Genomic DNA, 13695 nt, shown 5'->3' with positions numbered 1-13695 from the left:
TGAACACAGATTACCTTTTTTGGCAAGAAAATCATATAAGTGATGTCTCCTTCTCAGCGTATCGTATCAGGAGGCACATGATTTTGATGTGTTTCATCTGTGGTGAGATTAACTTGGATAGCTTGGTTGAGGGGGTCTCTGCCAGATTTCTCCACCATAAAGGTATTATTTCTCTTTGTTTATCATTAGATGTGACCCACTATTTTAGCATCCTTTGGTGACACTGGCCAACCACAATTATTTGTGTTTTTTTTAGTGGAGTGTAATTGCTTTACAATGTTGTGTTAGTTTCTGCTGTACAACAACATGAATCAGCTGTAAGTATGCACATATCCCCTCCCTCTTGAGCCTTCTTTCCCCGACCCCACCATCCCACACCTCTAGGTCATCACAGAGCAACTGAGCCGAGCTCCCTGTGCTATACAGCAGCTTCCCACTAACCACTGTTTTACAATGGTAGTGTATATATGTGTCAGTGCTACTCTCTCAATTCCTCCCACCCTCCTCTACCACTGACGGTGCGTGTCCACAAGTCCATGCCCCACGTCTGTGTCTACCATCATAATTACTCATGGTGCTTCCAAATGGTGATATTCAGCTTCCTTTCATGACTTCTACTTTTGTTAATTGGAATTCTACTGTAAGAAAGAGTTTTCCATTTGCCTCTATTCAAATTTAATTAAAAAAAAATCAGTAAAACAGAGCCAGAACAATGTCTGTCCAAAGCTCAATGGTGCTTGATAACCCCAAATTTCCTTTCTTGTTAAAAAATTCACAGATTCTTCATGCCTTCCAGAATAGGAAATAAAATTCCCAAGTTTTTACCACCTGATTGTGGTCACAGGCACAAGTCTTTAGAGAGCAAAAGATGAGCACACCTACATTTTTTTTCCCCCTTCTCCATCTTCCCTCTTCCTTTCTGATAAATCTTAACATTTCCCTGAGTGCATCAGCAGGGTTAAGTAGAGAAAACATTCAAGAACCTTTGAGCCTGGAAAGATGCACATGAAATATTTATGTTTAATTTGCCCTGAAGAAGGTGGTTTTAATGAACAGAAGCTAAATCACAAATGCTACAGTGTTCTAAAAAATTTTCATTCACACACCCCTAGCCAAAGTTGCTATGCCCTTGAAGTTCATCCAGTATCTGCTTCCTTGGCCTCAGATCCCCTCCTCCAGTGCCAGGAACATCCCTTGAAGGCCCTTATCTGGGCTGCTCCAGGCTGGTGTCACCAACTGACAGACAGAGCCAATACTATTGTAGAGTTTCAAATACGCACAGTCCTAAAAATGGAAGGAATATAAAACTTTTTTTTCAGCTACCCATTTGTTCCTGTATTCCATTGCTGAGTAACAAACCAACCCCAAACTTATTAGTATAAAGCAACAACTATTTTTTAAACTTTTTATTTAATAATGGACTATAGCCAATGATTACCACACAACTGCACTCATCTCACATGCTAGTCAAGTAATGCTCAAAATTCTCCAAGCCAGGCTTCAACAATACATGAACCATGAAATTCCAGAGGTTCAAGCTGGTTTTAGAAAAGGCAGAGGAACCAGAGATCAAATTGCCAACACCTGCTGGATCATCGAAAAAGCAAGAGAGTTCCAGAGAAACATCTATTTCTGCTTTATTGACTATGCCAAAGCCTTTGACTGTGTGGATTACAATAAACTCTGGAAAATTCTTAAAGAGATAGGAATACCAGACCACCTGACCTACCTCTTGAGAAATCTATATGCAGGTCAGGAAGCAACAGTTAGAACTGGACATGGAACAACAGACTGGTTCCAAATAGGAAGAGGGGTCGTCAAAGCTATATATTGTCACCCTGCTTATTTAACTTATATGCAGTGTATATCAGGAGAAATGCTGGGCTGGATGAAGCACAAGCTGGAATCAAGATTGCCGGGAGAAATATCAATAACCTCAGATATGCAGATGACACCACCCTTAATGCAGAAAGTGAAGAACTAAAGAGCCTCTTGATGAAAGGGAAAGAGGAGAGTGAAAGTTGGCTTAAAGCTCAACATTCAGAAAACGAAGATCATGGCATCTGGTCCCATCACTTCATGGCAAATAGATGGAGAAACAGTGGCAGACTTTATTTTGGGGGGCTCCAAAATCACTGCAGATGGTGATTGGAACCATGAAATTAAAAGACGCTCACTTCTTGGAAGAGAAGTTATGACCAACCTAGACAACATATTAAAAAGCAGAGACATGCCAACAAAGGTCCTTCCAGTAAAGGCTATAGTTTTTCCAGTAGTCATGAATGGATGTGAGAGTTGGAATATAAAGAAAGCTGAGCGCAGAAGAATTGATGCTTTTGAACTGTGGTGTTGGAGAAGACTCTTGAGAGTCCCTGGGACTGCGAGGAGATCCAACCAGTCCATCCTAAAGGAAATCAGTCCTGAATATTCATTGGAAGGACTGATGTTCAAGCTGAAACTACAACACTTTGGCCACCTGATGCGAAGAGCTGACTCATTTGAAAAGACCCTGGTGCTGAGAAAGATTGAGGGCAGGAGGAGAAGGAGACAACAGAGGATGAGATGGTTGGATGGCATCACTGACTCAATGGACATGAGTTTGAGTAAACTCTGGGATTTGGTGATGGACAGGGAGACCTGGCGTGCTGCAGTCCATGGGGTCGCAAAGAGTCAGACACGACTGAGTGACTGAACTGCACTGAACTGATAGCCAATGAACAATGTTGTGGTAGTTTCAGGTGGACAACAAAGGGACTCAGCCATACATTTACATGTATCCATTCTCCCTCAAACTTCCCTCCCACCCAGGCTGTCACATAACATTGAGCAGAGCTCCCTGTGTTATACAATAGTAGGTCCTTGTTGGTTATCCATTTTAAATATGGCACTGTGTACATGTCCATCCCAAACTCCCTCTCTTTTCCTCCCATCCTTCCCCTCTGGGAACTTGAGTTTGTTCTCCAAGTCTGTGAATCTATTAATAAAACAACAACTACTTTATTATGTTCACGGACTTGGGATCAAAGATTTATACAGGCAAATGGGGGGACCTGGGGATGGTCCACATGGGATCCATTTTAATGGCTAATGGCCTGCAGTTTCCTTTTCTTGTGATTGCTAAGAGAAGAGACTAGAGAAGTTGGTGTGGGGATGGACATAAAGGGAAGTCCCTATGGATGAGAAGAGAAGATGAAAAGATAGACGAAAACTACAGTAGTGGAAGAAAGAATGGGTTTGGGGGAGAAGAGAGGTGAACATATTACATCAGAAAAGTGGGGAGATGGGGAAGAGAACAGTGACAGAGAACCAGAGGGTCACATGTGGAGTCCCATCCCAGGAGTCCCAGCATGCACCCCGGCTCTGACATCCCTGTCCAGGGCCACCCCCAGAAGCTAACCTTGCCTGTGTCTGTCTGACTCTTTGCAGCTCCCCTTTGCTGAAGGCCTGTACCATTTTTATCACAATGGCCTGGCCAAGGCCAAGAGAAGACGCAGCCTACAGCATCAGCAGCAGCTGGAGAGAGACCCCAGGGTGAGTCTTCCTAGAAACCTGCCTTCTAACCTCTGCGGCCACAGATGAGCCTGTGGAAGGAGTGTGCAAGGGTGGGGCTGGGGGCAGGACTGTGGAGTAAAGGCCCTCAGTGGTGTGTTGCAATCACCCACATGGACCCTTTACAGAGTGGTCCTGGGGACTCTGCTCCTCTGTCTTATACATAATAATTTTACCCTCAAGAGGCCAAGGGAAGGGAGTAAACAGGGATACCACCCCTTTTCTGGCCTTTCCTCTTGCATTGTTATGTGAGGACTTCAGGTTGCCAGGGGGTGTGTTTTGGCCTCTGATGGATGGGAAGACACCAGCAGTTTAATGAGTCGTTTTATGGGAGGTTTCTCCTGTTGAATCCACATGCCCTGAGGAGACTGCCATGCCCCATGTGGTGAATGGGAACATGAGAGGGCCAGCAAGCCATCAGCTTGCAGGAGACAGCTGGCTTCTCCTGTCCACACATGACTGAGTCCACGGCCTCCTCTGCCCATCTGCCCATCACAGCACTTTCTGGTCTATGTCACCCAGGCCTCCTGTCTTCCTGATGCTTAGGACTCCCACTCTGAACTCCAATCTTTACCTTCTCTTGGACTCTAGGTCTCAATTTCTACTCCCTTCCCCTCCCTGGAAATTTAAATCCATTTACTTACAACCAAACTCATCACCCTGTCCAAAAGCATCCTTCTCCAGTGTTCCCACTTCTTGTTTTCTCAGAATAGAAACGTTGGGCATCGTTGAACCCTCCCCCTCTAACCCCTTCTGCTTTCCCCACTCATTCAACTGGGAGGTTCTGATTTCTTATAGACAGTTCACCAAGAGGGAAAGTCATCATCCAGGCAGCTTGCTATCTGTACACTGAAGGCTTCATGCCCTCTTGCCCAGGACATGGGGGACACAGATGTAAAGAGGACAGATGTTTGAATTAGACATTTACATATGAGACTCCTTTTGAGCTGGTGGAATCTAGAATCATTCTGGTGGGGCTTTTCATGGAAACATGTGACTGCGCTGAATGTGGACTTTAATTAGGAATACAGATGAAGCAGATTCCCCCAGCCGATCACCAGCTGACATGCCACAGGCAATTTTCCTGGAACTCCTCAACCCAGGGGATCCCACATTCCCTAGAACGGAAACACTGCTTTGAGAATCCACTTTATCTTTGCTTTTGCAGTAGGTTTAAAGATGTCTGTACTGTCATCCTAGGCCAAGCATTCTTAAAGGGTCTGTTGTAGAAGCTGGCACCCTTACTTAAGAGAGAAACTCTTTTCTGTCATCACATCCTTGACCTTGACTGTACTAGTTCAGTGTCTGGGGATGTCCTTGAGAAGCCCATGGGCAGGGAATCCTGCCTGTCTCACCTGTGTACCCAGAGAATGTACCAGTGGACCATGACCACCCTGGTACATGTGACACTGGTTTTCCTTATGCTTCATGCCTGCCCCATGGTCTTACCCTTTATGGTCAATTATTTACTTTTATTTATATAATTCTTAAAAGTCCCTTATGTGTCTCTCCTCTTCCATGATTAAAGACAGTGCCCCGAGATCATTCAGAGAGAAACAATAAAAGAAACTGGGAAAGAAGGAAAATGATGCTTAAGAGGTTTGGATCGGGAAAGAGAACCAAGAAATAGTGAAACTAAGAAGCCATCGTTTGGTTCAGAGAGACACCTTGAGCCCATTAGATTAAGATTGTTTTATTCTTGCACTTACTTGAAACGGTCTTTGAAATGTTAATTCTTGAAGTGTACAGAGATGTTTCTGAAAGAGAAGACAGTATGATGGGATGGGGAATAAAGAAGGAAATCCTGCATTGGTGATTCCAGTCACTTGTCTTTCGTCTCAAAGTAGTATCTATTTTATCCAAACGGAGCATCCATTCTCTCTCCATTGCCCATTATAAGGGTCCTGGTAGCCACTTTCCTCTGCCTGCTGGGGGTATCCATCTGCCCTATCCACAGAGAACAAGAGAAGATAACAGTGAAATTGAAGATCATAAATCTCCTGTATCTTTTATCTGCCTTCTCATACAGGTTAGGTGTCAGGGCTGCTGTCATTAATACAATCATTTTAGGAAAAGAAATAAAGCATAAAATCTCATAACTCTTTGCAAAATGAAAAAAAAAAAAAAAAACCCTGCTAGTAATGATTGCCTTGTTCCCAAATGTGAGATTAAGGCCTGAGTCTTTTCTGCATGACATGCTTGGGGTCTTTTGGCATCAGCTGATGCCAAACATGAGGATGACTGCTCTTAAACAAAAAAACGTTGACCATGGAGAGTACAAAAGCCGTATTATAAGGCTGCTGTGAGGCCTGTGGACTTATAGACTTCAACAAAAGACAAATACATTGAGTTAGGATACCTCAGTTTGGGGGTTCCCAAGCACATTCAAACAAGGTGCAGAAAGAGAAGAAACTGGAAGAATAGGAGAGGGGAAGGACTGGGTAGCTGAAAAGGATGTTTTTGTCTCTTGCACAGATGTTGCAAGTTACTTTTCATGAATCAAGATCTTAAGAGCAAGTTGTTTTAGCAACTATATTCCAATTAAAAAATAAGTAAATAATAATAATAAAGAATAACAGAGCCACAATATGGAGAAAGCTTGGGTCCCTAAATTACCACATGGAGGGGAAACAAGGCACTGGCCTGAGTTCCTTACCAGGACTGTTTTAGAAACAAGAATAAATATTCTATGGTTGGAATCATAAAATATTAATAAATAAATGAAATAAAATTTTATAGTTATTTGAACACTAGAACAAAATATCTATTTCATCGCTTTTCTACACCAAAAATCAGTCTCACCAAGAAAAAAAGCTTGATTATTTAAAATACTTGGTGATATTTCAGTGAAAAAGGGCACAGGTAAAATAAAAGGGCTTAATGAAAGGGAAAAGAAGACCAAGTTATTTCATCCTTCTCTGAAACATGTTATCTCATAGACCAATCGACTTGAATCATGTTTGCTGCCCCAGCTTGCTTCTTACCCCGTCTCTGCAATATTTCCTGGCCACCCTCACTTGCTATTCTCAGGCTTGTTAAGGCAAATACAGAGTCCGAGGAGCCATGCACATATTCCCAGGATGGTTTTAGCTTCTACAGGCTCTCAGGGCTCAATCTACCTAAGTAGATTTTTAGCGAAAGAAACCACCAAGCTCTCCTATCAACCCAAGAAATAAAGAAGACAAAGATAGAGGACCAAACTTCTGATCAGAAATTTCAAGGATGTTTGTCCTTCATTTCACTACTAAATTTTTTGTTAAAGGAAAAGAAGAAAAAGACTAGAAAGGGATAACATGGGCTTTTGCCCACACCAACACAGTGCTACTTTCAGTATGCTTACCTTTGTTCATCAATATGGAGGGAAGTAGCTAAGACAAATATTCGGATGCAGGACTGTTTTAAAGGTGCTCCCTTGTCTTTCCGCTTCTTTCTGCTAAGAGGATTAGCATAATGCTGTGTAACATCATTTAGATGCTAAAAAGCAAAAATTGCGTCTTTATTTCTAGGTATCTTTCTATAGTACCATTCTGAGTACACAGTAGATGCTTGATAAATGACTGTCAGATGAATAGATGGATGGTTAATATTTTTTCTTCAGGGTTTTAATCCATGAAATAATGTTGTTCTTCTCATCTTATGTTTTCATTATTATTCTAAAGTGGAAACAGAAATATTGCTGTCTTTCCCGGGCCTCCTTTAAATACATTCTTAATTGTGGATGAAAGAAACCACTTCATTTCATCATTTTCAAGTATTGTCACTGAGAATCCCATGAACAGCCAGCTTTTAATTTCCAAAGTCACTCTGTGTTCCTGCTCATATTCAAAGTCACAGTGCAACCACTGAAGCAAGAACAATGTGTTTGGAAAGTACGAAAAGCTAAAATAATTTGAAAATGTAATAAATAAACCCAAAGCTAGAATGAAATAAGAAAACTGAAAATTCCTTCTCAGCATCAAGGTCAAGAACAATTAATCCACGTTCAAAGCCTCTGTGACATTAGTCAAACTTCAGCTAAGAGCAGCATCAACAAATCCTAAAGTCAAACTAAACTGTGGTCCACAGTCTACATATCAAACCCCATACATTCAACAAGTGCTTGAAAAGCCGCTGGGAAATACATTTATTTAAAACATTTGTTTCACAGTCCTTCACATCTGCTCATCTGACATAGAGAGCATTGAAATGAAATATGTTCAAAAATTTAAAGACTCAGTTACTCAATGAGAAACTCCCACTAGTCATATGGAAGCCAGATAATTTACCAAAAAAAAAAAATAATAATAACCTGAATGTCATTTGTTGAGAAAGTTATATTTGATTTAAGAATTTTAAGCATTTATTTCCTTTTCTCAGCAATGATACTAGACCATCCAATTATCTCTTGGGTTCTCTTTAAACCTGTTTCAAGTCAGAAACTCCTATCAGTCCACTGAAACCTTTTCTTATTTCCCCTGGTCTCAAAGAATATTACATGTTTCCTCTGCATTCTTTACATTGGAGCTGCTTCTTCCTAGCTTGTTCCACATCCAAGAGTTTTGACAAGTCTTATAACCACAGGTGTCAGCACATGACCCCATAGTGAGTCAGTTTTGTTCTTTAAGGATCTATTCGGAGCATATGTGTGAGTTTTTAGGGCACTCCAAAAACCTACAAAAATTAGTTTCACTGGATAGTACTTCAAAAATCTCACAGACCATGCAACCTGAAAAAAAAAAGAGAACTTTGTCTATTCTTTAAAACTAACTGGACATGTCTGGTGTGATCTGTTTGTAAAAATCTGAATAATGAGTGAATCAGGCTTTCTTTGTTTGTGGGACTTCATAATACCATAATTGATAATGCTTTTTTAATAGAGTCATTATGGTAACTGAAACTCAGGTGGTTGACAGAAGCTGGAAATGGCTTGCAAGTGCCATTTGGGTCCTTCAGCAATTCAAACAAGCAGAGAAATTCATCTACCCTCTTCCTCCACGAGTTACATGAAATTTTGTCATAATCACTAAGCTCTTAGCTTCCAAGCATTTTCAAACACCTGGCATCACTCACAGTAATTTGTAATGATAATGACAACCCACCAGTATGTTTCATGTCTTTCCTTTAATTAATATAACTATTTGATCACCGCCATCCCTCAGTTTCCATAAGGAACTGGTCCCTGGACCCCCGTAGATACCAAATTCCAGATGCTCAAACCCTTTATGTAAGCGGCATCAAGAAGCTGGCCATCCATATCCGTGGGTTCTGCAAGGGCGGATAGAGAAGACTGACAGTACGTAGATTAAAAGTTGGAGAAGAGAAGAATAAAACACAATTATCTTCTGGAAAATCTACTTTCAAATTGAAAATGTCGTGGAGAAAAATGCCTTCCCTCACTTTTCATTTTGGTTTTGACGAAGCCTTCCCCCAGTGGGTATGTTCTGTCCTTATGTCACAGGGACACCTGAGAACATCCCAGCCCACGGGGCTGGTGAAAACAAAAAATCCATCTTGTTAGTGCCTTTTAAAAAGAATTTTTAACAATAGGTTGATTTATTTGGTTGGTTGATTTTTATACCCTAGAAAAATTGTTTCCATTTTGTACATTTCTTTTTTTAATAGGTTGTTTTTTATCTTCATCAGTTCAGTTCATTTCAGTTGTTCAGTTATCTCGGACTCTTTGCGACCCGATGAACTGCAGCACGCCAGGCCTCCCTGTCCATCACCAACTCCCGAAGTTCACTCAGACTCACGTCCATTGAGTCTGTGATGCCATCCAGCCATCTCATCCTCTGTCATCCCCTTCTTCTCCTGTCCCCAGTCCCTCCCAGCATCCGAGTCTTTTCCAATGAGTCAACTCTTCACATGAGGTGGCCAAAGTATTGGAGTTTCAGCTTTAGCATCATTCCTTCCAAAGAACACCCAGGACTGATCTCCTTTAGAATGGACTGGTCGGATCTCCTTGCAGTCCAAGGGACTCTCAAGAGTCTTCTCCAACATCACAGTTCAAAAGCATCAATTCTTCAGCACTCAGCTTTCTTCACAGTCCAACTCTCACATCCTTACATGACCACAGGAAAACCATAGCCTTGACTAGATGGACATTTGTTGGCTAAGTAATGTCTCTGCTTTTTAATATGTTATCTAGGTTGGTTATAACTTTTCTTCCAAGGAGTAAGTGTCTTTTAATTTCATGGCTGAAATCACCATCTGCAGTGATTTTGGAGCCAAAAAAAATAAAGTCTGACACTGTTTCCACTGTTTCCCCATCTATTTCCCATGAAGTGATGGGACAAGATGCCATGATCTTTGTTTTCTGAATGCTGAGCTTTAAGCCTACTTTTTCACTCTCCTCTTTCACTTTCATCAAGAGACTTTTTAGTTCCTCTTCACTTTCTGCTGTAAGGGTGGTGTCATCAGCATATCTGAGGTAATTATATTTCTCCCGGCAATCTTGATTCCAGCTTGTGTTTCTTCCAGCCCAGTGTTTCTCATGATGTACTCTGCATATAAGTTAAATAAGCAGGGTGACAATATACAGCCTTGACGTACTCCTTTTCCTCTTTGGAACCAGTCTGTTGTTCCATGTCCAGTTCTAACTGTTGCTTCCTGACCTGCATATAGGTTTCTCAAGAGACAGGTCAGGTGGTCTGGTATTCCCATCTCTTTCAGAATTTCCCACAGTTTATTGTGATCCACACAGTCAAAGGCTTTGGCATAGTCAATAAAGCAGAAATAGATGTTTTTGTGGAACTGTCTTGCTTTTTCCATGATCCAGTGGATGTTGGCAATTTGATCTCTGGTTTCTCTGCCTTTTCTAAAACCAGCTTGAACATCTGGAAGTTCATGGTTCATATATTGCTGAAGCCTGGCTTAGAGAATTTTGAGTATTACTTGACTAGCATGTGAGATGAATGCAATTGTGTGGTAGTTTGAGCATTCTTTGGCATTGCCTTTCTTTGGGATTGGAATGAAAACTGACCTTTTCCAGTCCTGTGGCAACTGCTGAGTTTTCCAAATTTGCTGGCATATTGACTGCAGCACTTTCACAGCATCATCTTCCAGGATTTGAAATAGCTCAACTGGAATTCCATCACCTCCACTAGCTTTGTTCTTAGTGATGCTTTCTAAGGCCCACTTGACTTCACATTCCAGGATGTCTGGCTCTAGGTGAGTGATCACACCATCGTGATTATCTGGGTCACGAAGATCTTTTTTGTACAGTTCTTCTGTGTATTCTTGCCACGTCTTCTTAATATCTTCTGCTTCTGTTAGGTCCATACCATTTCTGTTCTTTATCGAGCCCATCTTTGCATGAAATGTTTCCTTGGTATCTCTAATTTTCTTGAAGAGATCTCTAGTCTTTCCCATTTATCTTCATACTTGACTCTAAATTGGTGAGATTTGTGGTGCTGAGATCCTGCTCTAAGAAATGGATAGGAATTCCTTGGTTTCTCTTCTGAATGTCTTCTCGAGGGAAAGAATTAAAGCTGATAGATTTAATCATTTTACTTATTTAGAAACACAGACACAGTGAGTTTATTATAAATAGTACAGCAAGTACAATAGTATTTTGAATTGCTTTCATGCTTTTATTCCAGAGGGCCTTCATGGCTGCTTCTCTTCATCTTCTCATTACCTTGGAACATGAGTTGGACCAACAGTTGTTATTCCTTCTTGAAATAAAGGTAACAAAGAGGTGGGTGTGCGCTTGAGTCACACACGAGTTTGAAAGCCAAAAACTGACTCAGGTCCCCAATATTGGCCCCATCTTTTCCACCCTGGATTTAGGTCTCTTGGTCAGCAAGGGAGCAACCTATTTGGAATTGAGATTCTTACAAGGAAAGGACCATCCAGGATGCATGATTATAAGAGCTCTGGGGTCCACGGATATGATTGTGTCCGACTCTTTGCCACCCTATGGACTCTAGCTCACCAGGCTCCTCTGTTTCTGGTGATTCTCCAGGCAAGAATACTGGAGTGGGTTGCCATGTCTTCTCCAGGGGATATTCCCAACCCAGGGATAAAACCCAAGTCTCCTGCATGGCAGGCAGATTCTTCACCATCTGAGCCACCAGAGAAGCCCAGGAATACTGGAGTGGTAGCCTATCCCTCCTCCAGGAATCAACCCGGGGTTTCCTGTATTACAGGTGAATTCTTTACCAGCTGAGCTACCAGGGAAGCCCATGGTCCATTGATAAAGTCATGCAAGTAGAGAGTTAGCCAGTGGTGAGGTTTGAAATTCCTTTAACTCTTGAGGCCTCGGAGACACAGATTAGCTGGAATTCCCAAGAGACACTCCTGAGCAGGATAACAGGATTCATGGGTGCCTCTGGCATGTCTACTGCAAACAGAATAGTAAACTGGGGACATGGGGAATTGAAACAAAGTGAAGGTGATGCCAGAGGAAGATAGAGAAGGTGAGACGAGGCCCAGAAAACACATTTTTTAATTATTGGTGAAAATTGGATGAGACCCAGCCCCAAACCCCCCCCTCAAGGATTGTCTCAATAACACTTGAACCATGTGACCCCTTCAGTGACCTGGACTTTTCTTGCTCTGTTATCGGCTCAATTTTCTATCATGAAAAAAGGAACCACATTGACCACTTTGAAGAGGCAAATCACTTCTCAAGGAGTGCACAGAAAAACTTCGCATCGTTTCTTCCTTTTTCCTCGGGTTTTTCCTCCCTGCTTCTATGCACGTTTCCTCTCCTCGAGAACCCTGAAGTAGCAAACACACACTTTTAGAATGTGGGTCTCAGGGTTCGAAAGCAAAGCTCCTTTACAAAAAATGAACCAAAAATGCAAGGGAACCACTACAGCAACATCTAGTAGGAAGGCATTTGGGCTTATACCTCTCCACACCCAACCAGCCAGCCAGCGACCTTGTGGACGTAAGTGGGGAGAAAGCACTTTACACGGTCTTTACACAGTCCTTCAAGATCCTGCTCATGACACTTCTGTAGGACTCAGATGGCTGAGGAAGAAGAGCCCAGAGGGGAGTCTCTCCAGGGCCTCCTCTCAGTTTAATTTCATAATGGTTGTTAAGATTGGTTCATGTCTGTTGAAGGCTGCTGTCTTAGTTTGGGTTCCTGCAAAAAGCAAACCCTGGGACAAGGACCTGGAAGAGGGTCACTTATTTGGGAGGTTGATCCTCAGATGCACAAGAGGAAGAGTAAATTGATGGAGGGAAGTGACAAAAGTAAGCAGAGGCTGAGATTTACAGCAGGTCTGCATTTAGACAGCTGAGCCTTGGTTTCACGGGCACGCTTCAGAGCTGTCCCACCAGAAAGACAGTTGCCCTTTCTGGTGTCTCTTGTTTCCGAGCTGTCTGTTTCTGAGCTGATCTGAATGTTAAACCCCTGGTACATCCTGTGCATGAGCCTCAGAATGCGGGAGAGAGTCCCCAAGCAGAGGTAGAAATGGAGATGCTTCATGGAAGAAGCTGTCGGCAGTGGCTGATGATCTCTCGCTACAAATCCTGCTGTCCAGCCCATGCTAAGGATTAGCAGGCATCATCTCATTAATCCTCAGAGATCTCCTGTGCATTAAGTGGCATTGGATCCTGAGTCTACAGGCGAGGAAACAGGGGCTTAGGGAGGCTCATGACGTACTGACCATCCCGTGGTTTGTGAGGGGTCCCCACACTGCATGGTGCTGCTGTGTCTCTGACTTAGATTTCATAATTTCCCTGGTCCTCTGCACAAAGAGAATTGTAGAACAGGAAGATTCCATAGGAAACATTGATTCAACACTCTGCCTTCCAGCTTTAAAATATCATTGAGATAAAATAAACCTAAGAGGGTGACTTCTCTGGGGTCACACAGTCATGATTGATGGGGAAGAAATCATAAAACTGATGACGCCTCTCAATACCAGAGATGATTTAGATAGCAAGCTAAATGAGGATTGATACTGCTTATGAACTTGTGATTCTTTAAGAACTCGTTCTCACTCACGAGTAATTGGATTCCCTCAATCAAAAGTAGTGTAATGGGAAACTATGAAGATATATCATCAGCTTATGTGATTTATGTGAATTCAACGCTTGAGTTATAAATGGAAATGTGAAAAAGGAAGGGAAATAACAACAAAGTGGGCACTTCTGCTCAGGAGTCTGCTTAACCCATGTGTGCCCTCCAGGGGCCAGAATAAGCAGAGTCAT

General features: G+C 42.1%; 1 protein-coding gene across 1 annotated transcript in view; it reads left to right on the top strand.

The window, feature by feature from the left end:
* Positions 1–13695, top strand: part of PCSK2 (proprotein convertase subtilisin/kexin type 2) — a 240593-nt gene that overhangs the window by 25336 nt on the left and 201562 nt on the right. The window contains exon 2 of the mRNA XM_027559679.1: positions 3427–3531. Within this exon, the coding sequence (XP_027415480.1) occupies positions 3427–3531 (105 nt within the window). The remainder of the gene's footprint in view (positions 1–3426; positions 3532–13695) is intronic.

The sequence above is a fragment of the Bos indicus x Bos taurus genome, chromosome 13 (genome assembly GCF_003369695.1).
Source record: "Bos indicus x Bos taurus breed Angus x Brahman F1 hybrid chromosome 13, Bos_hybrid_MaternalHap_v2.0, whole genome shotgun sequence".
NCBI lineage: Eukaryota > Metazoa > Chordata > Mammalia > Artiodactyla > Bovidae > Bos > Bos indicus x Bos taurus.
Note: the sequence above shows the minus strand (reverse complement) of the source record. Positions and strands in the feature narration are given on the sequence as shown.